At 55.7% G+C, this 27,949-nt stretch overlaps 2 protein-coding genes and 1 long non-coding RNA gene across 6 annotated transcripts; 1 reads left to right on the top strand and 2 right to left on the bottom strand.

Moving 5' to 3' along the window:
• The first annotated feature begins 10,231 nt into the window (after nt 1-10,231).
• On the top strand, nt 10,232-23,109 carry Oplah (5-oxoprolinase, ATP-hydrolysing). Of its 2 annotated transcripts, XM_076835830.2 has the most exons (28): nt 10,232-10,566; nt 10,853-10,887; nt 14,139-14,362; nt 14,439-14,630; nt 15,113-15,212; nt 15,293-15,416; nt 15,515-15,710; nt 15,790-15,955; nt 16,060-16,198; nt 16,278-16,345; nt 16,494-16,759; nt 16,906-17,018; nt 17,117-17,287; nt 17,488-17,625; nt 17,715-17,853; nt 17,988-18,100; nt 18,306-18,457; nt 19,106-19,266; nt 19,350-19,451; nt 19,529-19,703; nt 20,929-21,113; nt 21,203-21,349; nt 21,432-21,566; nt 21,768-21,917; nt 22,034-22,191; nt 22,274-22,434; nt 22,595-22,692; nt 22,903-23,109. In XM_076835830.2, exons 1-28 carry the CDS (start codon nt 10,247-10,249, stop codon nt 23,047-23,049), a joined length of 4,275 nt encoding a protein of 1,424 aa, XP_076691945.1. In that variant the 5' UTR covers nt 10,232-10,246; the 3' UTR covers nt 23,050-23,109. The 2 variants fall into 2 exon arrangements, with proteins under 2 accessions (XP_076691945.1, XP_076691944.1); XM_076835829.2 differs by lacking the exons at nt 10,232-10,566; nt 10,853-10,887 and adding an exon at nt 13,530-13,654.
• LOC143382009 (uncharacterized) lies at nt 11,307-13,533 on the bottom strand. Its single transcript, XR_013088916.2, has 2 exons — nt 13,308-13,533; nt 11,307-11,510 (listed from the first exon to the last, which is right to left on the bottom strand). It is a non-coding gene; the product is annotated as an uncharacterized LOC143382009 (long non-coding RNA).
• Nucleotides 22,769-25,620, bottom strand: LOC143382008 (sphingomyelin phosphodiesterase 5-like). 3 transcript variants are annotated; one of them, XM_076835832.2, is made up of 7 exons: nt 24,464-25,620; nt 24,298-24,370; nt 23,891-24,031; nt 23,728-23,817; nt 23,552-23,615; nt 23,334-23,469; nt 22,769-23,260 (listed from the first exon to the last, which is right to left on the bottom strand). In XM_076835832.2, the coding sequence occupies exons 1-7, from the start codon at nt 25,283-25,285 to the stop codon at nt 23,168-23,170; spliced, it is 1,419 nt and encodes a 472-aa protein (XP_076691947.1). In that variant the 5' UTR covers nt 25,286-25,620; the 3' UTR covers nt 22,769-23,167. The 3 variants fall into 3 exon arrangements, with proteins under 3 accessions (XP_076691947.1, XP_076691948.1, XP_076691949.1); XM_076835833.2 differs by having other exon boundaries at nt 22,769-23,191; XM_076835834.2 differs by lacking the exon at nt 23,334-23,469.
• Nucleotides 25,621-27,949: the final 2,329 nt, after the last annotated feature.

Genomic DNA, 27,949 nt, shown 5'->3' with positions numbered 1-27,949 from the left:
ACTGACTTGCTGGGTGTTTTTTTGTTTGTTTGTTTTTGTGGTGCTGGGGATTGAACCCAGGGCCTTGGCCTTGTGCATGCGAAGCAAGAATTCTATCGACATAGCTGGATCCCCAGCCTCACTTGCTGGGTATTTAAACCAAAACTTGGAGACCACAAGTCAAGGAAATACAAGAGCCAAGGGAAAAGCACCCAATATTTAGCCTTTGCCCTCTAAGGTCAGTCAGCACCCAGAGACCGCTGGGACCTCTCTAAGGGCTCTGAGACTGGTGAGTCACCTGATCTGCCTATCAGGGAGACTGAGGGACCCTAGGGGACAGAAAGCCAGCCAGTGGTGTGTATTCTGCAAAGAGGAGGGTCCCTGGAAAATGAAATGCCTAAAGCTTCCAAGAGAAGCCACATGTGTGGTCATCAAGACCCCGACCTGGCCCATGTCACCACTGAGAGGAAACCTGAAGGATCCCAGATGAGGCTTCACACATGTCCCCCAGAGTGACATTTCCCTGAGGGTGATCTTTGAGGAATCTCAGCTGACTTTTGAGATTAGATTAGAATAAGGAAGTTTTAACTAACTTGATCTTAAACACCTGGCAGGAGAGTACAACCTGAGCACAGTCCTACAGGGACATTTAAAAGGAAAAACAGTGTGTTGTGTTTTTTAATGCAACTTAAAAGATACACTTGTGTCAGCCCTAACAAAAGTAAGTAAAGCTGGAGGCTGTAAAGGAAGGGTCCTTTATGAGATTGCCTAATATTTAACCATCACAAAGGACTTCAGAGACACAACTTGTCCTGCATTCCAGAGACTGGCTGAAATACTAATTGTTTTCATATTATTTATTTACCATAAAAGTAATGCTTTGCTCTCTTGTTATTGTCATTCTAGCACAAACCTTGCCCTGTGTATACCTTGGATGTCTTGTCTGTGTCATCACCTATCTGGAACACAAACAGTGGAACTTGGAATATCATTTTATAGCATTCATTGAAAATAGCTTCCAAATTCCTGTTTATGCTAGCATTGTGAATTATATTGATTGTAACAAACCTTATGATTCATGAAAAATTGTTGTGAACAACCTTAATTTAGATTTATAAGTTTACTGTAGGCTACTAGGTTTGAAATGACCTTTAGATACTGTTGCAGATATTTCATGATAGATTCACTAGGAAATTGAAATATTTAAAATATAGGAATAACATGAAATAATGAAAAACAATACCATTTATCAGGAGGTGCTTAATTCTATAATAAGGAATGTAAATCAAGCTCATGTCATTGTAACATATATACAACATTGTTGCTTTCTACAGGACAAGTATGTACATCAGAAATAAGCTTGTTTCTAGATCCTTGGATTTCACGCAAAGCTTATGCTGGGAAATGGGTATATCCATACAAATTCCCACATACTTGTGATAACTTTAAAAATCAAATAACCCATCTGTTCATATCTAATTTTCATGCCTGTAACTTAGAATCTTTGGAGTGCAAAGACCATGTAAAAGACACAGTGCTATTAGAACATAATAGATTTGCAACTGCTGTCATTGCTTCACAAAAGCTTAATATTGAGCCATTTACCTACTATTCTACTACAACCTGATCCACCAATGAGATAGACTCAGCTCTTGTCCTTAGATACAAGGGACCAAAATGCAATACTTATAAATGTATACTTTTATGCATAAAGCATATTTTCCAGAAGAAGTACTGCAGGCCAAAATACCTAAACATGCAAAAATATTGATCTTAATAGCAGGACCAAACCAATATCGGCACATTCAGGCCAATATCCACATTTTACATCAATATTGAATAAATAATAAAGATATTGAAACAAACTAAGAAAAATAAAATCAGAATCCAATCATTTAATGATTATTTCCCTTACTACATGATATATGCATGTGCAAACTGTCAGGTCAGTGGCGGTGACTTAGGACAAAGCAGCCCATGCGGGAAAGAAACATCAATCAGGCACCAATGGAAATGCCTGTCAATCAGTGGGATCTCCTGGCTGACGCCTGTCAATCAGCGGGGTCTTCTGGCCAATCCTGGATCTCAGCCAGCTCCCCCACCAACTCCAGCAGGACAAGGGACTCTAAGAACACCTTTTCCTGTCCCAAGCCCTTCCCTTCCTGCCTAAGCCCCATAAAATTCCAGTCGGTCCGAGCCCCCCACGTGGTTTCTCCTCAGACCCTTCTTCTGTCCCCTCTGTCAGTCTGATGAGTTCCACTCGGGAGCGAGTCTCAAATAAAGCCTCCTTCAGTGACCTTTTTTTTTTTTTTCCCTGTAAATATTTATTTTTTAGTTGTAGTTGGAAACAACACCTTTATTTTACTTATTCATTTTTATGTGATGCTGAAGATCGAACCCAGGGTCCTGCACATGCGAGGTGAGCGCTCTAGTGCTGAGCCACCACCCCAGCCCCCTTCAGTGGCCTTTTAAAATCTGCCTCCTTTGGTTGCCGCTCGCCTTGCCTGATCTCACACAAAACTGTGGAAATACACTGACCCAGACCTTAGTAAACTTCATGAGGATTTTGATCTATTACAATGGATAGAACCAGGATGGGTTCCAGAAAGACTAGGCACTGTTTTTTCAGGATGGATGTTTGTATTATTATGAAAACAAAATGCCAAAAACAAGTATTGTAACACCAATGTATGTCAATCCTGAGGGACCACCTACGTTTGTTTTCTTCAGCCAATACTTAGATTCAATGTGTCTCAGAGCATTTGATAACCTTGTGGTGACTATTGTCATCAACTGGGCAAAACAAAGGAAGTAGTCCATTGGGACCTATCTAAGAGAAACATAAATGTTTTAACCCAATTGTACCACCTAGTTATGATTACATTGTGATTACAATTCTAGATTACATTGCTACCACATTAGTCTAAAACAGATGTAATTGGACTATGGCCACCATTGGTGCTTATGAAATGATTCAACAATCCACGGTGAGGAGTGACTTTTGGACATGTGTGGAGTCCAGTCTTTGGCCAGCAGAATAGGTGATGCCTCTATATCAATTCATAGCACCCTCTTTGGGCATCCCCCAAGCACGGGCACTGTGAATCAAGGGGGTGGACTGAAAGGATGGCCTTAGGCCTTAGCCTAAACAACTCCATTTTAAAATGAAATTGTAGTCCTCACCAGGCAAGCCATGGATCCCTCCAATATGTCAATCAGGCATAGCCTGATGAAACAAGTCACTTCCCACCACCCTGGTAAGAGTTGGGGTAAAGTCACATGTCACTTGTCTTAACCCTGGTAAGAGTCAGAGGTGTGACATCAGGGTGGAAATCACCAGGCCATACGTCCAGACTCTAGGAGGCAAGAAGTCACTAAGAAACCTGGTAACAGCTGATAGAGACCCAAAGGGTGAACAGAAGCTCCCCAAATTTAGTGTAAATAATAGAGCAAAAGGACAGACATTCAGCCAGCTGACACGGATGCACACAGCCTGAGAGCCTGGTGAGGACCTGGGCCTGGCATCCCTACTCTTCTCATCTGCCTGATCTTCTGTGTAGTCCTCACCACTCTCAGACTCTACAGCAGCTTCTTGACTCTGGTGAGAAAAAAGACGTCTCTGGTCTCCTCACGACCTGATCGTCTCCTCAGCCAGCCGTCAGCTCCACTATAATCTGAGTGAGTGTGCATCTTCTGGACTTAAGATCTTAAGACTTAAGACTTTAAATCTAGCACTTAAGCTTAGCATACAGAGGGAATGTCTGCAATAGGCCTGTCAAGATTAAGTGTGTTTGCAGTGCTTAGAATTTAACATAGAATTGTTTGCTTTGAGTGGATTATGTCTATCGCAGTGCCCTGTAGAGTGAATAAAATATTGAAAAGGGCAGAAATGGGCTGGGGATGTGGCTCAAGCGGTAGCGCACTCGCCTGTCATGCGTGCGGCCCAGGTTCGATCCTCAGCACCACATACAAACAAAGATGTTGTGTCCGCTGAAAACTAAAAAAATAAATATTAAAAAAAAAAGAAAGAGAAAAGGGCAGAAATGCATGGACATTCTTGGACTCTCCCCTCCATGCGGATGTTGCACTCTTGCCCATCGCGACACTGTTTCCATTGAACACAAAACTGTGCCCCACTATGTCCCATGTGGCAGGGGTGGGAGTGACTGAGAGCCCAGCTGTGGGATGAGGAAGTCACAACTGATTGCGGTTAAATGTTTAAGCTTTTGTAAATGTTACTAGATGATGGGGGTGTGGCTTTCACCTGTAGTCCCAGCTACTTGGGAGAGTAAGGCAGGAGGGTCACTTAAGTCCATAAGTTTAAGACCAGTCTGGATAACGAAAAACCTACATCAAAAAAAAATTTTTTTAAACTAAACTTAGGACCCTGCAAACACCTTGCTAGGGCCCCAACCTGGAAGGAATTGGTCCTTGTGACTTCACAGTGAGCCTGACCCTGGAGCTCCAGTCCCCTAGGCAGCACAGACACATCCTGGCAGACAGTGTCTCACCTGGAGGGGTCCACGCAGGGCCTTGAACTCCTAGTGCCGTTCCATTGGGCTGCTGGGGGATTTGGGAAGACCAGGGCGTCCTGGAACTGCAGTGCCACTGCCCACAGCATAGGCTGTGAGGCGAGTCTTTGGTGTGCAGCACTGTCCCTTGGAGGTAAGGTATCCAGGGATCTTGGAATGGAAGTGCCGGCAGAGGAACTTTAGGTAGGAAGGCAGAATCATGTCCAGGGTAGGTGGTAGTGAAGTCAGAATTTAAAAAGCAGGTGGTCAGTGTAGACAGAAAACTCTAGCCAGATTTAAGAAAACTGAACAAACCAGTTTGGGTCCAAAGGTTTGAAACTGTGCCTATGGGAAATTGAAATGTTAATGTTCCCCAAGTCTGGCTTAGACTGCCCATCTGAAACTTTGTTAATGAAGCAACTCCTGAGCGCAAGGGGCCTGCTGATTAATTCACCCTGGGCTCCCTTGCTGCCTGGACCCCTCCTCCCTGGCCCCTCCAGCCCACTTGTTCCCACCTTTTGGCCATCTCACCGAGCATTTCCTGGGCCTAGTCACAAAGGCTGGGAGGAGAGATGAGGGGAAGAGAATGGGAGAACAAGGAAGGCTAGGACCTAAAAAGGCAACACCCTCACTCTTGGGATACCAGGAGACCACTACAGCTCCCTTCTCTCTCCCGGGAGAAGTCTATGTGACCCCTTTTTATGTGCCTGCCTCGGCGTGCTTCCCTACTGCTGTACTTGAACACATGAAGAAGCAGAACTCGGCACTGCTAACCGGGGTATCAGTAGTGTGGGAAAGAGAAATCACGCCCCTGTCTAGGCACACAGGGTCTGGGGTTGTTGCCTCTGATGCTCCAGGCTGGGCAGCGGCCATGCGACTCTCAGGAGAGGGTGAGAGAACTGGGGTGATCCTTGGTCCTTGGGTGGAATACCTACAGAAACAGAGGTACAGCAAAACAGGAATGGTGAAGAGAGCAGGTTTATGAAGGGGAGGGAGAAGCAAGAGAAAGTAAGACGCACCCTGGAGGGGACAGGCCTGCAAGGGATGAGACACCCTGACACAAAGCCTTGGGCTCTTGTGAAGTGGGATGTGGGGAGTTGACAGTGGCCCAAGACCTGGGGGGGGCAGGCAGCCATGGCTCTGCTGCGTGGTGCTTGTGCTGCCCCTGCACCTGTGCACTGGGTCATGTTGCCCTTCTGGCTTAACAGCACTAGTGGAGGGTCATCTAAAGGTTAGTGTCCCTCAGGGCAGTAGGTGGGCACCCTCAGGGCAGTTGGTGGGTGATCTTGAGAGCATGATGTGTGCAACTCCATTATGGAGAAGGGAGGTGGGCCCCTTTGTGGGGTGTACCTCACTATCTTACCTCTTAATAGTCTTCCACAGGGGGGGGTTTTCCATAGCCCACCCACACAAGGTGAGGGGGAGTCGATGTCCTGTGGTGTCACATGGTGGGTAGTGAGTGCCCGTCAGGGTCCCATCACAGCCACGCCCTTCTGCTTCCACTTATCTCTAGCCAACTACCTTTGCTAACTAGATCCACTACTATAGTTTGGTTCTGGAATGTCACCTAAAGTCCCCTCTGTGGAAGGTGGTCTCAACTTGGTGCTCTCAGGAGGGGGTAGAACTTCAGGAGGTGGGGCCTGGTAGGAGGAATTTGGCTCTCTGGGGGTGCTCCCTTGAAGGAGGAAATTGGGACTCCAGCCCTTTCCTGTCTCTGCCTTTTACTTCCTGGCTGCCCTGTGCCTTTACCTCATGAGCCCACCATGATGGGCCGAGGCTCCAAAAGGTGAGCCAAAATAAACCTCTCCTCTTTACCAGCTGATCATCTCAGTGGTGGAAAGGTGATTCACACACCCATGCAGAGCCACTGTCCCTGCCACCAATGCCGCTCTGTTCATGAACCTCTGCACAGACACCGTTGTGACATATCTGTCTGCTAATCCAAAATCTGGACCCTTTAGAGGTAGTTACTTTTGCCTACTTCTGTTTCTGTTCAAGAGTCACACTAGCCGGGCATGGTGGTGCGCACCTGTCATCCCAGCGACCCAGGAGGCTGAGGCAGGAGGATCATGAGTTCAAAGCCAGTCTCAGCAAAAAGCAAGGCACTAAGCAACTCAGTGAGACCCTGACTCTAGATAAAATACAAAAAAGGGTTGGGGATGTGTGGTTCAGTGGTTGAGTGCCCCTGAGTTCAATCCCTGTTACCAATAAATAAATAAATAAGAGTCGTACTACCCTTCCTCTTTGCACATGTCATCATTTTGTTGTTGTTGTTGAAAACTGGTTATTTTGGATAATATCTTTTGGCAACTCCACATAAAAATTAGGCAGTCCCCCTTGGGCATGTTGTGTTTTATTAGTTTAGGGGACTGCCTGGCCCAACTCTGTGAAGTCCATCTCCCGCCATGCGCAGCTATGGCAGCTCTGCTTGGTTTCCCCATAGCTGCTATTATTATCATTATTATTTTCAGTACCAGAGATTGAACTCAGGGGCACTGGACCACTAGCCACATCCCCAGCCCTTTTTGTAGTTTACTTAGAGACAGGGTCTCATTGAGTTGCTTAGTGCCTCACAGTTGCTGAGGCTGCTTTGAACTCATAACTCTCCTGAATATGAATGGGGGAAGCTTTGTGGAGTCTGACTGCTCATGAGAGAGCCATGCCACAGGGGAGAGATGGAGGGAGAGGGCCAAAGCCAAGGAGAGCTGGCACCATGCAGAAATGGAAGAGGCAGGGAGGTAACATGGCCCACTTCACCTTCTGCATGTAGCTCTGAGGCTTATTTTTAAAAGAGACATGTTTTCCTTTTCCTCATCTTCCTTTCCCCCTCCTTAACCTGGGGGCCAGAAACAAGGTTACCTTAAGTTATCTGTCCTCCACAGGGAGGAGATGTCCTGGAAGAACTAGAAAGTGACACTCTCCCAAATTAACAAGTGGATGTCAACACAGCACCAGGGTGCACCGTGACCCGTCAGGGCACACCTGGAGGTAGCCTTTGAATAGCATCTTCAAAAGCCCTGTTTTCCCTGCTGGGCAGAACCACAGCCTCTGGGCAGGAGCCCCCTGAGTTTCTCCTTTGCTAACCAAGAAATAAACTTCTCTTTCCTTTTTCTCAAAACTGTGTCCTTGTTATTAAATTGGCGTGAATGGGGGGCTGGTGCTGTGGCTCAGTGGTGGAGTGCTCATCTAGCATGTGTGGGGCCTGGGTTCCATCCTCAGCACCACATAAATGGAAAATAAAGACATTGTGTCCACCTAAAGCTAAAAGATAAATATTAAAAAAATAAAATAAAGGGCTGGGGCCGTGGCTCAGCGGTAGAGCGCTTGCCTAGCACGTGCAAGACCCTGGGTTCCATCCTCAGCACCACATATAAATAAATAAAGGTGTTGTGTCCAACTACAACTAAAAAAAAATAAATATTAAAAAAAAATAAATAATATAAATTGGCAAGAATGGCATGGGGAACAAGGACCGGTTTCAGGAATGGCTTCTCACTGGAGCGCCCAGAAGAAACCATTCTGCAAAAAAATCCTTTGTCTCATAGACTCAGCTTTGACATCAGGATTCCAGAACTCTAGGAGAATAAATCTCTGACGCTTTAAGTTTGTGGAGATTTCTAGAGCCGCTGGGGAAACATCACCTCAGGGATGTTCACTGTCGTAAAGCTCTGCTTGCCCCAGGGTGGGTGCAGTCTGGTCTCACAGGGTCTCCCAGACACACAAGGGCCGGTGTGCCTTAACTATATCCTCGTGGCTTTGAGACGTACGTGTTTTTCCCCCCACTCTTTTTTTCCCTGACCTTCTCCTCTCTGATCTTTTCCCTAAATTACTCTCTGATCTTTTTTTTAAAGTATTTTTTTAGTTGTTGACAAACCTTTATTTTATTTATTTTTAATGCGGTGCTGAGCATCGAACCCAGGGCCTCACACATGCTGGGCAAGTGCACTTCCACTGAGCCCCAGCCTCAGCTCCCAGATCTTCTTTTCCCAGATCTTCCCCTCCCTGATCTCCTTTTCTATGAATCACCTCTATAAAGCCACCTGGCTCCGTTCCTGCCGATGGACAGGAGTCCCCTGAGTTTCTCCTTTGCTAGCTTTATAAACTTTCTTTTTCCTTTTTCTCAAAACCAAGTCCTTGTAATGGGTTGGCACCAGGGACAAGGACCGAGCTCTCAGCGCCCAGTCCTCTGGCTGCTGCTCCTTGTCGAGTGCCGTGCCTCTTGGGAGCTCCTGCTCTACACTGAGGTTCCCACTGTCTCTGGAAGTCCTCCGGCACTGCTTCTCCACACAGAGTTTCCAAATGAATCCAGCGTCCCTGTCCCTCATCTCTTACCCTGTGGCTTCTGGGGCACCGTGTGAGGGTCATTTCCTCCAGAGTCCTCTTTGCTCCATCAGGAGCTGAGTGGGAGTGGGCCTGCTCGGCTCAGCATGTGCAGCAGCCTCTGTCTCACTGACAGCAGGGAAGAGAGAAGCCCCAGGCACCTGCTGGTCTGGAACCAAAGCTTCATATATGTATATTTTTTGTTATTGTTTTGGCCCCAGGGCTTGAACCTAGGCGGGGCTTAACCCCTGAGCCACATCCCCAGTCCTTTTTTATTTTTTGAGGCAGGGTGTCACTAAGTTGCTTAGGGCCTTGCAAAGTTGCTGAGGCTGACTTTGAACTCACAATCTTCCTGCTTCAGTCTCCCCATGTTAGAAATAAGGAGGTACCACAAGAAATTAAACACGTGCTGGAAAGTGGGTGGGCAGGGCAACCTTTCCTTCTGCAGAAGGGCTGCTGTGGGACCTGGCCAGCAAGCACACCTGGGCAGGCAGTCCCCAGTTTATATCTCCAACCAACCACCAGACTTCCTACTCCTCACTTGGAGCTGCTGGGATTACAGGCTGGGCCACTTCACGCATCAAGCAGACAAAAAGGAAACAATATGAGATGAATGATCATCACAATGTAAGAAATGGCAAAAAATCAAAGCAGCTCCACAGATTGCATAAAAAATGAAAGTCCATTATCTGATCTGAAACACAAATCCATTGTCACCCTTACAGGTGACGAACCTGCCCTGAGAACCTTCTGTCCCCAGGCCCTAGTGTTCAGCTCTGGTGTGGCTCCTTGGTACCTGCTCCCTGGAGTCCTTCTAGTCCTAGATGGACTCCCTCCCTCAGAGCACCTGCCACTATGTCCATGTGACAGTGCCATGGCCTGCCACCCCTGCAACAAGCCCAGCCCTTTCTGTCTCTGTCTCTGTAGCCCCCTCTTCTGCTCCTCCTAATTTGCTCTTTGGCTCACCACTCTGTCAGATGCTAGGCAGCTCCTGCCATCACTAAACAGGGAACACCCTTGCAGCACAGCTCCAATGGCTGCCCTCCCTGACTGAAACTGCCCAGAGGCCAAGCCCAGTTGCCCAGTTCTTTGTCCTGCATGAACACTAGAAGTGTGTGGCCAGAGGCCAAGTGGGTGGGACAAGTGAGTGTGAACAGGTGGGCTAGGCTGGGACAAAGAAGCTTCCAGCTTCCAGGAGGGCACTTCCTGGAGGAACCCAGAGGCCTGGACCAGTTTGGGCATCCCTGGTCATCCAGGCCACAAGGCCAGAAGCCAGAGGTAGGCGGAGCCCCAGGGCAAGTGGATGGACGGCTGGGCCTTGGCCCTGAAGCTCCGGAATGTGGGGGCAGGGCTGCCCACTGACCTCACAATGGTGGGTCTGCTGTCCCCGGCCAGGCTGCTGGCCGCCGGCCACCTCCCACAACGTGCTGCTGGGCATGTCCCTCCTCAGCAGCTATGAGGGCCTGCGGCAGGAGATCCAGCGGTTGGCACAGGAGAACGAGGAGCTGCGGAGGCTTGTGCAGCTCATCCAGGAGAACCAAGAGCTGAAGTTGGTCCTCAGGAATAGGGGCAGCAGCCTGGGCTTCTGCAGCTCAGGGTTCCTGGCAGAGGTGACTGCCAGTCCCCGGGTGCCCAGGCGCAGAACCATCAAGTTCAAAGATGCTGAGAGAGGTGAGCAGCTGGCAAACCCACAGACTTTACTCATTCAGCTCCTGCTGGGACTGAGAAGTCCAGCAAAAGACCTGCCCTTTGGAATGTAACACCTGGGTGCAGGTGGCGGGTGGAGGGAAGTGGGCAAGGCCAGGGTGGGAGTGGAATTCCAGTTCTTTCAGGAAGCAAGGAGCAGGTGGCATCCCTGAGAAAGTGACATTGGAGCCGAGCTGGAGTGAAGTGAGAGCCAGGCAGCCAGCCAGTTCCAGGCCAAGGAACAGTCTGTACAAAGGTCTCAAGGTAGCAGCCAGTTGGCTGTGAGGCCAGTGTTCTGATGCAGAGGGCAGAGAAGACCAGGCGGGCCTTGCAGGCCACAGGAAGCCTGAGGACAGACTGTCCCTGGCCCTGTGTTCTCTGGGCTCCCTAAGTTGACAAAGGGTGGGGGACAGCCCTACACCTGGAGAAAAGGGCAGGGCAGGGCTATGCAGATGGCAGGCTCTAGATACCTATTTTGAAAGTTGAAGTCCAGGACTTCTGGCAATTTGAGGAAGAGGATGCAAGGACAACTTGGAAATTCAACCCAGCTCTGAAAGTAGGGGAGTTGTCCCTGGAATGGGGGGCGATCCTGGGGCCTTGAGGGAAGGGTCTGGCCATTCAGAAGGGTGGACTCGAGTGGGCAGGGGGTGAATGCTGTCACGCCTGCCACTGTCTTTTGTCCCTGCTGTGGGATGTGGACATTACCAAGGGGAGTATGTAACTACAGAGCAGAACCACCCAGCATATCACACTCGGACAGAGATGAAAATGTGGTAAGGCAGGCAGCAAAATACTCCCAGGGCCAGCAGATGTAGGAGGCCCCAGGGGGGACCAAGCACTGGGCCTTCAGGCCTTTATTGTTCTCCTGTGGAGTGGGGTCAGGTGAAGGCCGGGAGTGAGCAGAAGTGGGAGATGGACACCTTGAGTCGTGGTATCCAGGAGGAGCAGAGCAGCTGGGGTGCCGCAGGGACAGAGCCCTTAGAGGACGAATCTGTGAGCTGACAGGAGTCAGCCCTGGGGTGAAAACAGAAGAGAAGGTGCAGCTGAGGTGACACTTATTAGAGAGTGAGAGGGCTTGGAGTGCAGAACCCAGGTAGGCTTAAGTGCAAACATCAGGTAGTAATAGGTGTGGGTGGGGTTTTATTCTCTTTTGATAGATCCCGGACTGAGTTAGGAGGCAGAGACGGTGTTGGGGGGGGGGCGGTGGAAATGAGAAGGTAGACAGTCCCTAGGGGCTTTTGGGGGTGGGCAGAATGATTGTAATGGGAGGCCACCTCGAGGCTCAGGCTTCCGTTGGGGGTCCTGGACTGAAGTGGGACCACTGATTGCTTCCCACAGCTGTTCTGCATACGAAGGGGTGGGCTCCTACGTCTTGATGGTGCTATGATGGTCTAGACCCCAGGCTGGGTACAGTGGGCTAGGAGTTTGGTGGGGGAGGGGATACCTGCCACTTGGTGGGCAGTCATCTGGATGAGGCCAGCAGCCTCCATGGGGATTGGGTCCTAGGCACCTGCTGCAGGGTCCAATCCCTGTCTTTTGGGGAGCTGGTGACCACCTTGCTTGACCCAAGAAGGGCTGGGGGTAGCCACATTCAGTGAAAGGGGGCCCAGGATGGGATAGGTCACATGAGCAGCTCACAGTGTGTGGGGGGCAAGGTTAGAGGGCATGAGGTGGGGTCAGATGTCATAGTATTGCTCTGCGGCTGTCTTTCTTGTGGCGACCTGGACAAGAGAGTAGATTCAGTTCCTTCTAAACCATGTCTCTTTCTGTCCCAGGTCTTCCTTTTAACCCCCTCACACAGATGAGGGCACCAGTCAATGAGGGGTCTACTGCAGCCTGGGGTGCAGCCCAGATCCTGGTGTGCCCATGCACACCCCCGACCACCTCTGTCCTGGCCTCTCAGGCCCAAGCAGGCTTTGGGGGCCAGCAGGGCTCACAGGGGTGCAGGGGCTGGGGTGTGCCTCCAGCTTGCCTGTCATCTGCTTGGCACACTGGGGAGGCCCATGGGTTCAGCTGACCTCTGGGGCCACCATCATAGGGCAGCACCATTCACCTCACTGACCGTTCTGCCTGCCTTGCATGGACTCCAGGCTCCTCCACTCCAGCTGTCATGCCTCCCCCTCTGTGGGTGCTTTCTGGTGCTGGTCTGGAGTCTAGGCTCTGCCCTGCTTGCAGATGCCTGCTCCCACCCACCTCCAGCCAGGCCTACACAGTGGAGGAGGCTGCTTTGAATCTGCCTCAACAAGTCTAGGAATGCAGGTGCAGTAGTACTGGCTCCCCACCCCAGGCCCTGCGTTCTTGGGGCTTAAACCACACCAGAGTAATAGCAAAGAACCAATGTAGGAAACCAGTCCTGACCTCTTTCTGCCCTCTTCATCTGAGGTTTTCTCTGCCTGGGAGCCTCCTCCACTCTTCTACCATCTCTCCACGGGTTGTGCCAACTGCACCCTGGACATAGGTATCTTTTGCCCATGGGGGAACCACCTAGTCCTCACCATGAAAGCTACCTGGCCAAGGCGTGGGGGACGTCAGCTCCAGGTTGAAAGCTGGGTGGGGACAGGGTCTCATCCCAGGAGGGAATGTCTACTCCAGGTGTACTGGGGTCTCCTGGTCTCCTCTGCGCTGTGGGGTTGGTCGTGGGGGGTGTGCACACGGGGGTGAGGGCATTCCTGGCGGAGTCCCCTTTATCCCTCTCTCCTACCCACTCCTGCTTTCACTAGCCCCACTCCCGGGCGCCTGCACTAGGACACAGTCAGAGCAAGTCCGGGTTATTGATTCTCTGGGCAACCAGATTCCCCTGCTCCGAGATACCTGGAAGTGGGTGCCGTGGGCGTCCACATTTCGCGAGCCCAAAGGCCTGCGAGGGAGTCTGGCGATCAGCAGAGCACAGGTGACCTTGAATCGCAGCGCCGGGTCCGCCCCTGGCCGCAATTGGCCACGCCACCCTGCAGGCCCAGGGGTTACTCGGGAAAGGAAGGAGGCGCTGTGGACAGGACAGGCCTGAAGCCACCGCAAGGGGCGGGCCAGGCCTAGTCGTGCGCCGGGCGGGGGAGGGCGGCTCAGGGACGGTCTCCGCAGGCCCCGCCCCGAGGTGGGGGCAGGGCAGGCGGGGAGCACCACTGGAGAAGATCGCGGGCGACTCGGAGCCGACTAGCAAGGTGGGCTCTTCACGGGGGTCCTAAACCTTCTCTGGGGCCGCCTTCCTTCCTTCCCTATCAGGGCTCCGCCCGGTCCTGATATTGCACGGGTTGTGCCTGGTCCTGTGGCCAGAAGGCCTTGGGAGACAATGTTCCTCTCACCTGCCTACCCCAGCCCTGTTGCCTCTCATGCCAAAAGCCAAGGGCTTCAGAATGCCTTCCATGCTACCTCCATCTCGGCTCCAGGCCCTGGGTTTCTTCGGCAATCAGGGCATTGAGACCCTGGCAATGGGGGCAGTGAGCTGGCCCCCATGCACTGCCGGGTTAGGGCTCAGCTCAGGCTGCCCTGTGAGCTGGGGCCTGTAGCTCTGACGCTGCCCAGAGTCGTGTCGTGGGTCATTTCCCCAGGGCTCCATCTGGACTTGGAATCTACTCCCTCTTTCCATTCAGAGCCTCACCCATGCATGACTCCCAGGCCTCCCTGCTGATGGCTACCTTTGTCCAGTTCTCCCAGGGTTACCATCTGAAGAGCAACTGCTGGACTCCAGCCGCACCATCATGGGGAGCCCTGAGGGGCGCTTCCACTTTGCCATTGACCGCGGGGGCACCTTTACAGATGTCTTTGCCCAGTGCCCAGGAGGGCATGTGCGGGTCCTGAAACTGCTCTCTGAGGACCCTGCCAACTATGCAGATGCACCAACGGAGGGCATCCGCCGCATCCTGGAGGAGGTGGGCCCTGGGAGAACAGGTGGGGTGGGGAGGGACCCCACCACAAGAAGCCTGACTCTGACCCTGTGGTTCTCAGGAGGGGGGCGTGCTATTGCCCCGGGACCGGCCACTGGACACCAGTCGTATTGCCAGCATCCGCATGGGTACCACAGTGGCCACCAATGCACTATTAGAACGACGGGGGGAACGGGTAGCCCTGCTGGTGACACGTGGCTTCCGAGACCTACTGCACATTGGCACCCAGGCCCGCGAGGACCTCTTTGACCTGGTGAGCACCCAGCTGGGTGCTATGTGGTATAGCTTCCTTGAATCTGTCTCAATAAGTTTGTTGTTGCCTTGTGGGGAGTACAATTGGTGGAAGGATCAGTGGAGGGCCAAGTCCAGCAGCTGATAGGCAGAGAGGTAGTTTGGGGTTCTGCCAGAAGGGTACTCTGCCTCAGAGTAGGGACACAGTGCTCTTTTCCTGATGCTTCTGTGACCTGTCCTGGACCCTGACAGCCCAAGCAAGTCCTGTTCAGGTTGAAGGTTCAGAGCTGCCCTTTGGGGTGGGCCAGTTGACCATATTCCACTCAGACGCCTGAAGGCAGTGAGCCACCCCAAGGTGAGCCTTGCTGGGCCAGGCTGACTCTGCCTCTTGGACCTGTTTACTGACTTGTTGGGACACATCCCCTTGCCTGCACCGCTTCACCCACGCTGGACCCACAAGAACCCTCAAGCCTGGGTCTCCTCTGAGTCTCTGCCAACCCCCAGGCTGTGCCCATGCCAGAGATGCTGTATGAGGAGGTGCTGGAGGTGGAGGAACGTGTGGTGCTTTACCGTGGAGAACCAGGCGCCGGGTCGCCTGTCAAAGGTCCAGTGCCACTCACAGCTGTGGGGCCCGAGGGAGGGCAGATCCTGGCAGCCTCTGATGGGGGCAATGGGCCTCTGCAGGCCGCACAGGAGACCTGCTGGAGGTGCAGCAGCCTGTGGACCTGGGGTCCCTGCGTGGGAAACTGGAGGGGCTCCTGTCCCGGGGCATCCGCAGCCTGGCCGTGGTTCTCATGCATTCCTACACGTGAGTGCGGTCATGAGCCGTGGGTGGAGGGCTGTGGGCCTCAGTGAGAGGCACAGGGCCTGCGAGGACAGTGTAGAGCCCCTGGGTTCTTGTTGTAGATGGGCCCAACATGAGCAGCAGGTGGGCACACTAGCCCGGGAGCTGGGCTTCACGCACGTGTCCCTGTCCTCGGAGGCCATGCCCATGGTCCGCATTGTTCCCCGGGGACACACAGCCTGCGCCGACGCCTACCTCACTCCTGCCATCCAGCGCTACGTGCAGGGCTTCCGCCGTGGCTTCCAGGGCCAGCTTAAGGTAAGGCCCCTCCACTGCCTGCTCCTGGCTTCAGCTCTGGGCCTGCCCAGTCCTTGCTGCCCACCTGCCCGCTTCACAGGACGTGCAGGTGCTCTTCATGCGCTCTGATGGTGGCCTGGCGCCCATGGACGCCTTCAGCGGCTCCCGCGCTGTGCTCTCTGGTCCCGCTGGCGGTGTGGTGGGTTACTCCGCCACAACCTATCAGCTAGAGGGTCACCAGCCTATCATTGGCTTTGACATGGGAGGTATGAAGGCTGAAGGGGACGTCTGGGGGAGGCTTAGCTGCCAGGCTGGGCAAATCTTGGCAAGCTGGTCTTTGGGTGACTCCCAGCACCCCATTTCCCACCAGGCACATCCACAGATGTGAGCCGCTATGCTGGGGAATTTGAGCATGTGTTTGAGGCCAGCACAGCTGGTGTCACCCTCCAGGCCCCACAGCTGGACATCAACACAGTGGCAGCTGGTGGGGGCTCCCGCCTCTTCTTCAGGTCAATTCCCACCCTTCCAGCCCCGACCTTCAGCCCTTCTTCCTTTCCCACCTCCAATCCCAGTCCTCCATCTCCCCAGGTCTGGCCTCTTCGTAGTTGGGCCCGAGTCAGCAGGTGCCCACCCAGGCCCCGCCTGCTACCGCAAAGGTAAGTGCCAGTATGTGAGTCTGTGCCCTTCCAGACCTTGCCTCTTCATGCTATCCCAGGCCCGTTCAGTCTTTCCGCCTCATCCCTGCTGCCCACTCCTGGTCCCCTGCCTCTAGTCTCCAACCCCTACAACATGCCCACCTCCCAGGGGGCCCCGTGACAGTGACGGATGCTAATCTGGTCCTGGGTCGCCTGCTGCCTGCCTCCTTCCCCTGCATTTTTGGGCCGGGAGAGGACCAGCCACTGTCCTCTGAAGCTTCCCGCAAGGCCCTGGAGGCTGTGGCCACTGAGGTGAACAGCTTCCTGACCAGCGGGTCCTGCCCGGCCTCCCCACTGAGCCTGGAGGAGGTGGCCATGGGATTCGTGCGTGTGGCCAATGAGGCCATGTGCCGGCCCATCCGTGCGCTCACACAGGTATGCCCATCTCTGCCCACTCTGCCTGTCTTGCCCTCCAGCCCTGCCCCTTGCCCCTAACTTCTTGATCAGTCAACCCAGCAGGGAGGAGAGGTAGGGGCTAGACAGGTGGGCTAGGAGAAGCCACTGACCTTCTGGATCCTCAGGCACGAGGTCATGACCCCTCAGCCCATGTGCTGGCCTGCTTCGGGGGAGCTGGTGGGCAGCATGCTTGTGCCATTGCCCGGGCCCTGGGCATGGACACTGTGCATATTCACAGGTGGGTCTGGGTGTGGATGTGCTGGTGGCCCTGTGTCCTGAGTTGGGGGAGCCAGCTTTGGGAGGAGCCCCCTCACCACTTGCCACCCTGTCCCACAGGCACAGTGGGCTGCTGTCAGCTCTGGGGCTGGCTCTGGCAGATGTGGTGCATGAGGCACAGGAGCCCTGCTCCCTGCCTTACACGCCAGAGACCTTCATGCAGCTGGACCAGAGACTGAGCCTCCTGGAGGAGCAGTGTGTGGATGCCCTGCAGGCCCAGGGCTTCCCTAGGTGGGGTCCTGGGTCACTGGGCAGAGGGCTTGTGTTATCCCCACCACCCTGTTGGCAGTTTTACCACCTGGCGACTTCCCAAATGGTCCCAGGCTCCTTTAGGGCCACGGTGAGGGAGGACCCCTGGACTGAGAATCCCTGAGAAAGCAGGACAGGCACCATCCGGGACACTGGGTGAATGTCCTGCCTGCCTGCTCTAGGTCCCAGATCAGCACGGAGAGCTTCCTGCATCTGCGTTACCAGGGAACTGACTGTGCCCTGATGGTGTCTGCCCACCAGCACCCAGCTACGTCCCGCTCACCCCGTGCTGGTGACTTTGGGGCAGCCTTTGTGGAAAGGTCTGTGAGCCCCCCGTCCTGGGAGCCCAGTGGGTGGCCTATCTCCGCCTGCTTTGCCCTAATGACTCTTTTGGGCGGGGGTGGCACAGGTACCTGAGGGAGTTTGGCTTCGTCATCCCTGAGCGGCCTGTGGTGGTGGACGACGTGAGGGTGAGGGGCACTGGCCGCAGTGGTCTTCGACTGGAGGTCGCCCCCAAAGCCCAGACTGGGCCTCCCCGGGTGGACAAGGTTGGTGGCCTGTGTGCTGGTCTGCCTCTGTCCATGGGCTCTAGGCACGAGTGCAGATGGGGCGGTCACACCCTGTGAGGGCCTCAGGGAATGTGCGAGGCCTAGGAGCCTGGCTCACCCCGTACTCTCTGCAGGTGACCCAGTGCTACTTCGAGGGGGGTTACCAGGAGACCCCCGTGTACCTGCTAGGGGAGCTGGGCTATGGGCACCAGCTCCAGGGGCCCTGCCTCATCATTGACAGCAACAGGTGGGCTGAGACCTGGCCTGGGTGGAACCTTGGAGAGGTGATCTACAGGGCCCCGGGTGAGGGTTCTTAGGCCCATGGCTGCAGGGGCCTGAGGGACTTGGGGGGTCCCATAATCAGGGTGTCCCCTGGCCTGAGGCTGTGGGTCCCTGGTTGGGAGAGGTCTCTGGCCTGGCCATTGCAGCCCCTTTGTGCCCCCTGCCCCCAGCACCATCCTTGTGGAGCCCGGGTGCCAGGCAGAGGTGACCAAGTCAGGGGACATCCGCATCTCTGTGGGGGCTGAGGCCCCCAGCACAGTGGGTACTAAGCTTGATCCCATCCAGCTGTCTATCTTTTCACATCGCTTCATGAGCATTGCTGGTGAGTGGCTGCCACTGTCCTCCCCACAGGCTTGGTTGACCCTGGTATAGGGCATGGGGGCTCTGTGTACTGGCCAGGGGTAGGTGCAAGTGGGGTGGCTCTTGCTACTTGTAGTGGGCTAGCAGGTGGGTGCCAAGGGGAAACATGAGCAGGGGGAAGAGCAGTCTTCCTGTGGGTCAAGGGTGATGGGCAGGGCTTTGGCCCTGGGATGGCGCCACCTGCTACAGGAGCAGTCCTCAGGCGGGCGAGTGTCTTCTCCCCTTGTCAGGTCTGAGGGTATCCAGAGGCCAACACAGCAAGCTCACCTGTGCAGAGTCAGGACAGGGACTTCTGTGAGCCTGGGGGAGGGGGTCTGTGCCTGAGCACCAGGTCCCTGCCGTACAGGTCAAGGGGAGGCCCCAGGCTCTTGCTGGGAGCTCCAGGGAATTGAAGAGGAAGGTGATGCCCTTCACGTAGACCAAGACACACTGTGGCTTTACTGCCCCGGTGGATGTGCTGCCACCGGGTCTTCCTCAGGGCATGGGAAAAGTTGCTGGGCCCTGGGTTTGGGTTTGAAGGCCTTGACCCCATGGGTCCTCCTTCTCCCTTTCCTGGAGCCATGCTGTGGGTGATAAAACCAGCGGGTACCTGGTCACTCTGTGTCCCCAGAGCAGATGGGCCGCATCCTGCAGCGCACTGCCATCTCCACCAACATCAAGGAACGCCTGGACTTCTCCTGTGCCCTCTTTGGACCTGACGGGGGGCTGGTCTCTAATGCCCCCCACATTCCTGTGCATCTGGGAGCCATGCAGGAGACTGTGCAGTTCCAGGTGCGGCGGGCCCCCTCTCTAGCCTCCCTCGCTGACCCCTGTCCCTGCCCCACCCCCATTCTGCACCTGTCTCCTGGTTTTAGATCCAGCACTTGGGGTCTGATCTCCACCCCGGTGATGTGCTGCTCAGCAACCACCCCAGCGCAGGGGGCAGCCATCTTCCAGACCTGACTGTAATCACACCGGTGAGGTTCACTGCCAGGCTGCCTTTGTGGGGGTCATGAGTGGCTGACACAGCTGACTGTCACTCTCTGCCCGTTAGGTATTTTGGCCAGGTCAGACTCGGCCTGTGTTCTACGTGGCCAGCCGAGGGCATCACGCAGACATTGGGGGTATTACACCAGGCTCCATGCCCCCGCACTCCACTGCACTGCAACAGGAGGGGGCCGTCTTTCTGTCCTTCAAGCTGGTCCAGGGGGGCGTCTTTCAGGAGGAGGGTGAGCAGGAGTGGGGCTGCGGTGGGGGTTCAGCAGGATGGGATACCTGGTTGCTGCCAGTGACCCAGCTGGCTGGACCCTGGGACACAGCCCAGCAGCCCAGGTCTGCCCTGAGGCTGGGGAGAGGCAAATGGTGACCCGTGGTGCAGTTGCAGATCATCCCCCAGAGATGATTAGAGGTGAGATGAATTCTGTGTGGCCAAAGAAGTACTCCTTGAAGGTGGTCTGGGGGTAGGAAGTTGGCCAGGACACTCAAAGAGTAGAGTATAGAAGGAAGAAGGGCCTATTTCAGGTAGGTAGCTGCTGCAGTCCTCACTGGGTTTGGGTGAAGGATGTTTGGGAACTCAGGGCTGGTATAGGATGGGATTTGGGTGGAGTGAGGGGTCAAGTTTGGATGAAGGAGGATGGAGGCCTTACACTGAACAGAGACAGGGAAGGTAGGGTCAGCGGAAAAGGTAGCACATGGTCTGAGGTTACAGGGGCATGGGGAGTCCAGAGTAGCACCCCAGAACGAGGGTGGGTGAGTTGAGCAGGGTGGAGGGGTAGAGGTAACAGAGCCATGGTCCACTTTGGGTGTCACAGACACATATAGGGTAACGTTGGCCAGGGGTAGCTGGGGTAGGAGGTGTGGATCATGGAGGAACAAGTGTAAGCATATGGTAGGGGATCAGTGCCAGGGAGCCTGTAACTCAGAAGGGAAGGGGTGTTCCTGAAGTGTGTAGGAGTCTCTGGGTCAGATCTACATCCCTTGCAGGAGTGAGAGGGAACCTTGTCCAGATCTGAGAAACCTGCAGGTTGGGGGATAGCACAGGCAGGATGCTCTTTTGCGGCTCGTGGCTGTGGATGTCAGTGGGAGCTGGCAGGGCTAAGGGCATATCGAGGAGGAGGAATGCCAAGGAAGTAGCTTTTCTCCTGGGAGACATAGTAGAAGTGGGCTGGAGAAGGCAGGAGAGATAAGGAGGGAGGAGAGTTTGCTAAGGGACCAATATGCCCTCTAGGCATCTCCAGCTCCAGGGAGGTCACTGGCCAAGCTGCCCTTAGGCGCTGGCTATCAGAGGATAAAAGGATGGAGGCTGGTGCTTCAGGGAATGGGAGTCAGCAGGAGAGGTGGGGATTCAGTGGAGGGCCATCAGTGCCCAGTGGGGGTGCAGTGGGGCTGGAATAGGGCACCAGGTGGCTGAGGAGATGGGGGCAGCTCAGTGATGACCTCATCCATTCCATCCAGCGGTGACAGAGGCCTTACGGGCACCAGGCAAGATCTCTGGTTGTAGTGGAACTAGGAATCTGCATGACAATCTGTCGGATCTCCGTGCCCAGGTGGCAGCCAACCAAAAGGGCATACAGTTGGTGGGGGAACTCATCGGGCAATATGGCTTGGATGTTGTGCAGGCCTACATGGGCCACATTCAGGTGGGTCTAGGGGCAGGGAGGTGGGAGCCCCAAGGTAGCAGGGCCACTCTGAAAGTAGCATGGCTGCCATCGGACCCTCTCCCTGCCAGGCAAATGCAGAGCTGGCAGTGCGTGACATGCTGCGGGCCTTTGGAACCTCCCGGCAGGCTCGGGGCCTACCCCTTGAGGTGTCGGCGGAGGACCACATGGATGATGGCTCTCCTATACACCTGCGAGTTCAGATCAACCTGAGTCAGGTCAGACCTAGTTGGGAGGCAGGGGGAGAGCTTTCTGCGCCGCCCCACTGCTGATGCCCTCATCCTTCTCCTTCCTGGGCAGGGCAGTGCTGTATTTGACTTCAGTGGCACTGGGCCGGAGGTGTTTGGCAACCTCAATGCCCCGCGGGCCATAACGCTGTCGGCCCTCATCTACTGCTTGCGCTGTCTTGTGGGCCGTGACATCCCACTCAACCAGGTTCGTAGGGGCGTGTAGTCTGAGGTCGGTCCTTACCAGTGCGAGGTCAGCAGGTGAACCTTAGGCTGGAGGTCACCCTGAGTGTGTGTGGGGTCAAGGTCAGCCCAACATGGACTGAGCCCGGGAGGTGGACATGTTTCTCCTGGAATCAGAGAGGGACCCAGCCCCATTTGCCCCTGAAAGCTGCTTGCCCATGCACAGGGCTGCCTGGCACCTGTGCGGGTGGTGATTCCTAGAGGCTCCATCCTGGACCCATCCTCAGAGGCAGCGGTGGTGGGCGGCAACGTGCTCACTTCACAGCGTGTGGTGGACGTCATCCTGGCGGCCTTCGGGGCCTGCGCTGCCTCCCAGGTGTGATAGGCAGGGTGGGTGCGGCCTGGGGGCTTCTGGGAACTCTGGGAGGGCGAGGGCCTGCTGGAAGCGGATCCCCGCCCCAGCCAGGTGCAGTTAAGGCTTGCTCCTGCCAGGGCTGCATGAACAACGTGACCCTGGGCAATGACCATATGGGCTACTACGAGACGGTAGCGGGCGGCGCAGGTGCGGGCCCCAGCTGGCACGGGCGCAGCGGCGTGCACAGCCACATGACCAACACGCGCATCACCGACCCCGAGATCCTGGAGAGCCGGTGAGCTACGCGCGCCAGGGGCTAGGCAGCTAGGATGGGGCCGAGCTTGGGTTCAGCTGAGCCGAGCCCTTCTTACGCGTAGGTACCCGGTCGTCTTGCGCCGCTTTGAACTGAGGCCGGGCTCTGGGGGCCGAGGCCGATTCCGGGGCGGCGACGGCGTGGTCCGTGAGCTGCTCTTCCGCGAAGAGGCGCTGCTGTCGGTGCTCACAGAACGCCGGGCCTTCCAGCCATATGGCCTTCAGGGTGGGCGGCTCCCCAACCCCTCCCGACCAGTCTGCTCCCCACTCACTGCTGCATCCGCGCTCCCCCGCCGCTCTTCCACCCGCCGGTCGCGTTTTCCCCTGACTCTCCATCTCCTTCTCTACCTTTCCTCCCTGACCATCCAGCTCCTCTTTCCCTGCAGGGGGTGAGCCTGGCGCCAGGGGCCTAAACCTGCTGATCCGAAAGGATGGCCGCACTGTGAACCTTGGCGGGAAGACGTCGGTGTCAGTGTACCCGGGGGTAAGGGGTGCAGCCTGCTGTTGGCCACTTCCCTTATTTTCCCCCATTCCAAGGAGAATGAACAGAGGCGCAGAAATAACCAGATAGCGGGTTTTAATTTGATTCCCGAAGGGCAGTGGGCCATATGCCGGGTCTCTAGGGTCCAAAGATGATGAATGCTGCCCGGGCTGGGAAGGGTCAAGCCTGCTCTGAACCCGCCTCTCTCCGCAGGATGTGTTCTGCCTTCATACCCCTGGAGGTGGTGGCTACGGGAACCCAGAGGACCCTGCCCCATCGCAGGGCTCGCCCCCACAATCCCCTGCCTTCTCAGAGCGGGGTAGTGTCTATGAGTACCGCAGGGCCCAAGAGGCTGTGTGAGGGCCCCCTAATAAAGATCCCTTACATGGCCCAGTTGTGGGACACGGCTGTCAGGCCAAACTCGTGCTCTGCCTTGTGGTCTGTGTTGCCGGCAGCATCCTTTGTCCTTGTGCCAGTGTCAGGAGAGCGCGGAAACTCGGAGCTGCAGGCCCACGGTCAGGTGGTCGGTGAGCCCCGCCAGGGCTGTACTAAACATAACCTGTTCCACTTCCTGGGGGCAGGAACCGGGTTGAGGGGTGGTTCCAGCGCCAGCAAGCCCAGCAGTCCTGAACTCTGGCACTTACTGGGATCAGCACACTCCCAGGCATTTCCCGGTAGGTGATGTAGTCCAGACGCCGGCCCAGCCAGGGGTTAGCCCGACGGCCTCCGCGGGGAGGGCCTGCCAGGTAGAGGTGGCGCCCTTTCTCCTGCTCTAGGGCCCTAGGGGAGGGGCGCTGTCACCAAGGCTGGGGCGCTCCTCCAGGCGCGGCCAGCAGTGCTTGGCTCCCAGCGCTCCACTCACCTCCGCAGCATCTCCGGTGAGCTAGCTACTGATTGGTGGAGGGTGGAGGTGCTTAGGATGGTTCCTGTGGGGGCGGGAGGGGGTGGTTGAGTCAGCAGGTGCCTAGCTGATAAATCCCTGGAGGGGCCGCCCCCCCATCCACCACCCTCCCCCCCCCGCAACCCCCTGACGCATACCCAGGGCCCAAGGCTGATCCTGGCGTGTGCTCAGCCGGCAGGGATCCCGGAAACAGCGAAAGAGTTTGTGCCCCTGTTCCTGTGCGTGGTCTGCACCGAAGACCAGCGTTCAGTGGGCGGGGCCGGGCCTTTTGGCCTCGCCTCCCCCAGCTAAGCTCCTCACCTTTTGAGCAGTTGTCAAAATTTAGATCACCCAGAAGCACGCTAAAGGCCACAGCCTCACCACTCTGACGGCTCTCGGCCTCAAACTGCTCTGCCCAGTCCAGTAGCAGCGTCAGCTGTTTGCAGCGCAAGAGCCCATCCTCTACGGAAGGGGTGGAGGGTGGGGGTAGAGGTGTGCCTCCTTCTATTCGGCCCAGGTTGAGGATCCACATCCTGGACACCTGGTTCCCGCTAGACTGGGGTCTCTGCACCCACCCAGGCACTTCATGGGAGTTGCCATTACTGGGGCAGTGAACAAAAAACAGTGGGCAGTGGGAAAGACAGGTGCAAGTAAGGGTAGGCCTGCTGCAAAAGAGGGGCCGTGGGAGGGCCTGGCTGCCGTCCAACAATCCTTCCCACAGGGCTCACCAGTGGGTGCATGTAAATGCGTGCAATGCAGGAATCCCACTACGCGGTGCCCGTCCAGGATGCCCAGTTGCACCTGCAACACCACCGACAGTACCAGCTTTCATTGCCCATTCGGCCCAACAGCTCACCCCATCCAGGGCCAGAGCACACAGCCTGTGGAATATACCTGAGCGGATAGTAGACCCTTGGAGGCAAAGGCGTCCTCGCGACGCGCATTGGGAAAGCAACGGAAGTTGGCACGCAGAAGCGGGTAGCGGGAAGCCAGCAGGAGCCCGCTGCCTAGCAGTTTTAAGTATGGCCCAGGCTGGAGGCCAAGTGTGCCTACGTCATACAGCACCGGGCCCAGATTCGGAGCCAAGTGGCGCACCAGGCGTCGAGCTGCGCGAATATCGAACACCTCCTGCAGGCACACAAAGTCCAGCCCCGCGGGCATCTGGGCCGTCAGCGTCCCGCCTGGCTCCCCAAGCCTTTGTGGGCTGCATCCGGTAGCTCCATAAAGCGAGGGCCGTAGGCCGTTTAACAGCGTAGCGCCAATGGCCTCTGCGCGTTGTTGGCTGTGCGGCAGATTGCTGAAGCGCGCCAGCCCGTCGGGGAGCAGGCACAGGTTGGCAGAGAGGAAGACAAAGCAGCGCGCAAACTCAGCGCACGGGCGCCAGGGCGTGGGTGGCACCCAGCACGGAGGAGGGGGCTGGTAGCAGAAGGGGCGGCGACAGGCCTGCAGCGGCAGCCAGAGCAGCAAGCCAGGCAAGGCCAGCGGTAGGCCAACTAGCAGGAGCAGCAGCAGCGCCACCCCGCCGCCAGCTGCTGCTCTCAGCCTGCTGGGGCGCGCTGTTGGTGCCCAGCAGCCAATCAACTGGTCCAGAGCCCAGTAGGTCGGGAAGAGCAGCACGCGGGCCACGCAATGGAGGGTGTGCAGCCCAGGATGCGCAAAAGGCGAAGGCCGCAGGATGTCGTCGGTCACCGGGGGCCAGTCGGACTGGGTTTGCATAGCGCTCGGGGCTGTCTGGCTGAGAAGCCGCCCAGAAGACTCATTCGCTCCGAGAGTGCGAGTCGAATTGTCGGCAAATCGGCGCGAGCTGCAGGGGTGTCACGGGTCAAGGCCACGTGGCACAACCTGTTTGAGGAACCGGTTGGACGCTGTTCCCAGCGAGCCTGGCGGTTCCGACGCAGGCCAAAGCCAGGGTCGAGGAAGTCCCTGGTTTTACCTGCCCGCAACTTCGGTGGCTGTTGGGAAAACAAAACGGAAAGTGAAAAGGACCCTAGTCTTGCAGCCCCGCCCCAAGCCTATCTTGCTCCGCCCAGTCCACCGAGGCTGCGAGGAGGAATGTGGCTCCGCCCCGCGTAAGAGGGGTGAGCGTTGAACCCGGCTGTTCATCTCCCCCTCCCCCACCTGCCGGATGCTCTCGCTACCCAAACCGCAGGATCCACCCCGCCCCTGCTGCACCCGCTCCTGCCCACCTTTCTGCCCCTGCGGTGCTAGGGGACTGATCGCTAGCACCCAGCACTAATGGGAGACGGACTCGGACTCAGAGAGGTGTAAACACTGCCCGGCCCAGATCCCCACAGTGTCCCCTCAAAGGGCTGGTGGTGGTCCTGTGATCCTACCCCAAGAAGCTTCCAATGTGGGGAGAGAGACGGTTGGTTCCGCCCTGCAAGGCCAGTCCACCTGGGCACGCGAGCCAGGAGGGAGCCAGCTCCCTATTCGCTGAGCCTTCCCGCACTGACCCTAAGTTGATAGGACCGTGTGGCCTGGAGCTCACAGGCTCTGCTTGGCTCCCTTGGATGCCCACTTTTATAATTTGGACTGTGAACCACCACCCACCCTGCCCTCGGCTGTGTACAGTGATTCTTAAACTGTCCTGCAGGTTTGGATTAGGGCTGCTATTCACCCAGGTAGGCAGGGAGGTGAAGGAGCTTCTGGGCCTCATCTAGCCAGGATGGTTCCAAATGTTGCTCTCTGGATCGACTTCTTTCATCCCCTTCCAAGAGGCTGAGCAAGAGACTGAGCTGTCTGGTTGGAACCCTGAAAGTCTCAGGAGGACTAGGAGCCAGGAGGGCAGAAGGCTATAGCTCCTGCGGCCTGGGCATCCCAGCAGGAGAGCTGGGTTCCTCACTGGTTGCTGGCAGGATCCCTGTTTAAACCCCAACCCCTGTGGCTTCTTCTTTCCTTGCTTTTGACTCACTGATTGACAAACACCAATGTTCTAGGACCCTCTTCACTTGGGGGCCTTATTTCTGCCTTCCCATCTCAGCTCTGGCCTCTCCAGCTTCCCTTAGGTAGTACTCTGAGCTTGCCCACACTGCACACTGCCCCTGTTTCTCATGCCTCTTTTTTTTTTTTTTTTTTTAAACATTTTTTAGTTGTAGTTGGACACAATACCCTTATTTTATATATTTTTACGTGGTGCCGAGGATCGAACCCAGGGTCTCACACATGCAAGGCAAGTGCTCTACCGCGGAACCACAACACCAGCCCTCTCATGCCTCTTTCAGCCTGTCCAGGCCTGCACCCCACAGCTCACACCCTTCCCATCTCACTCCACAGGCTACCTCAAGCATTCCATCTGACCCCCATCCATCCTTTCTCCTCACCTCTCCTGCTTCCCCATCCAACCCCCGCCCCTGAAGCTGGTAGTCCAGCCCTCCCTACTTCTGAATTCCCCACCCCAGATCCATGGACCTTGTGAAGGGGGTCTGTTCTTTCCAGACCTTAGGCATTCTGGGGAGGGGCTGCTTTCTCCCTGACTGCTCTCTGCCCAGGTCTGGGTGGGTCAGGCAGTTTTCTCCCCTCCCCTCCTGCTCTCCTCCCCTCCCCTCCCCTCCCCTCCTCCCTCTCCTCGGCTCTTCTCCCCTCCCCACTCTTCTCCCCACCCCTCCCCTCTTTTTTCCCCTCTCTTCTTACAAGCTCTTTCCCCCTTTTGCAGTACCAGACATTGAACCCCTGAACCCAGAGGCACTCTACCACTGAACTACACCCTCAGCCCTTTTAATTTTGAGACAGGGTCTTGCTAAGCTGCCCATTGGATTTGCCATCTTCCTGCCTCAGCCTCCCAAGATGGAGCCAGCTTTCTTCTGGTTGCTCTCGGGAGCCGCTCTGGAAATACATGCCCTTAAGTCCTGAGCAAGAGATACTGAACAACTATTGTGCCCTGCAATAACTTGGGCTTTACCTCCACTCCACATAATGAGGTATGACTCCAGGAGTAGGGTTATCCACTGGGGTCAAGTTACACTCACCTGTTCCTTTGTAATCCTACCCCTTGCCCTTTTGGATAGAATGTTCTACAAAACAGCATCCCCCAATAAAAGCCAACCCCAGAATGTGCTCACTCTCATCAGCCTCTCCTTTCTCTTGCTCCCCTTGTGGGAGCCTGAGATGGGGAGCCAGGGAAGCCGTCCCGAAGCTTATAAAAAGGTATTCTGTGTCTGCGTGGTATTTTGTGTCACACTAAATTCACATGAGTGACTTTGGTTCAGTTGCCTGCCTGGCCAGGGGCAGCAGGTTAGCCTCCCTCTACTGCCCTCCTGCCCTCAAGTTCCTTCCTTCCTGGCCCCTAGTCCCTGCTGGGCATGGAGGGAGGACTCCCCGCCTGCTTGCTCCCATCTCCTTCAGGATTCTTGCTCTTCTTGTTCCAAGTCTCAGAGGGCCTGC

The sequence above is a fragment of the Callospermophilus lateralis genome, chromosome 16, assembly GCF_048772815.1.
Source record: "Callospermophilus lateralis isolate mCalLat2 chromosome 16, mCalLat2.hap1, whole genome shotgun sequence".
NCBI classification, from domain to species: Eukaryota; Metazoa; Chordata; class Mammalia; order Rodentia; family Sciuridae; genus Callospermophilus; species Callospermophilus lateralis.
The sequence above is the reverse complement of the archived record's forward strand: the minus strand, read 5'-3'. Positions and strand labels throughout refer to the sequence as shown.

Coding starts and splice junctions, on each gene's coding strand:
- LOC143382008 (XM_076835832.2), bottom strand. CDS start 25,285: ATGCAAACCCAGTCCGACTGGCCCCCGGTGACCGACGACATCCTGCGG. Junction 23,818..23,890: donor TTTTGACAACTGCTCAAAAG/GTGAGGAGCTTA, acceptor TCTTCGGTGCAG/ACCACGCACAGGAACAGGGG. Junction 23,261..23,333: donor CTGGGAGTGTGCTGATCCCA/GTAAGTGCCAGA, acceptor TCCTGCCCCCAG/GAAGTGGAACAGGTTATGTT.
- Oplah (XM_076835830.2), top strand. CDS start 10,247: ATGTCCCTCCTCAGCAGCTATGAGGGCCTGCGGCAGGAGATCCAGCGG. Junction 21,114..21,202: donor CCTACATGGGCCACATTCAG/GTGGGTCTAGGG, acceptor TCTCCCTGCCAG/GCAAATGCAGAGCTGGCAGT. Junction 21,918..22,033: donor GGGCCTGCGCTGCCTCCCAG/GTGTGATAGGCA, acceptor TGCTCCTGCCAG/GGCTGCATGAACAACGTGAC.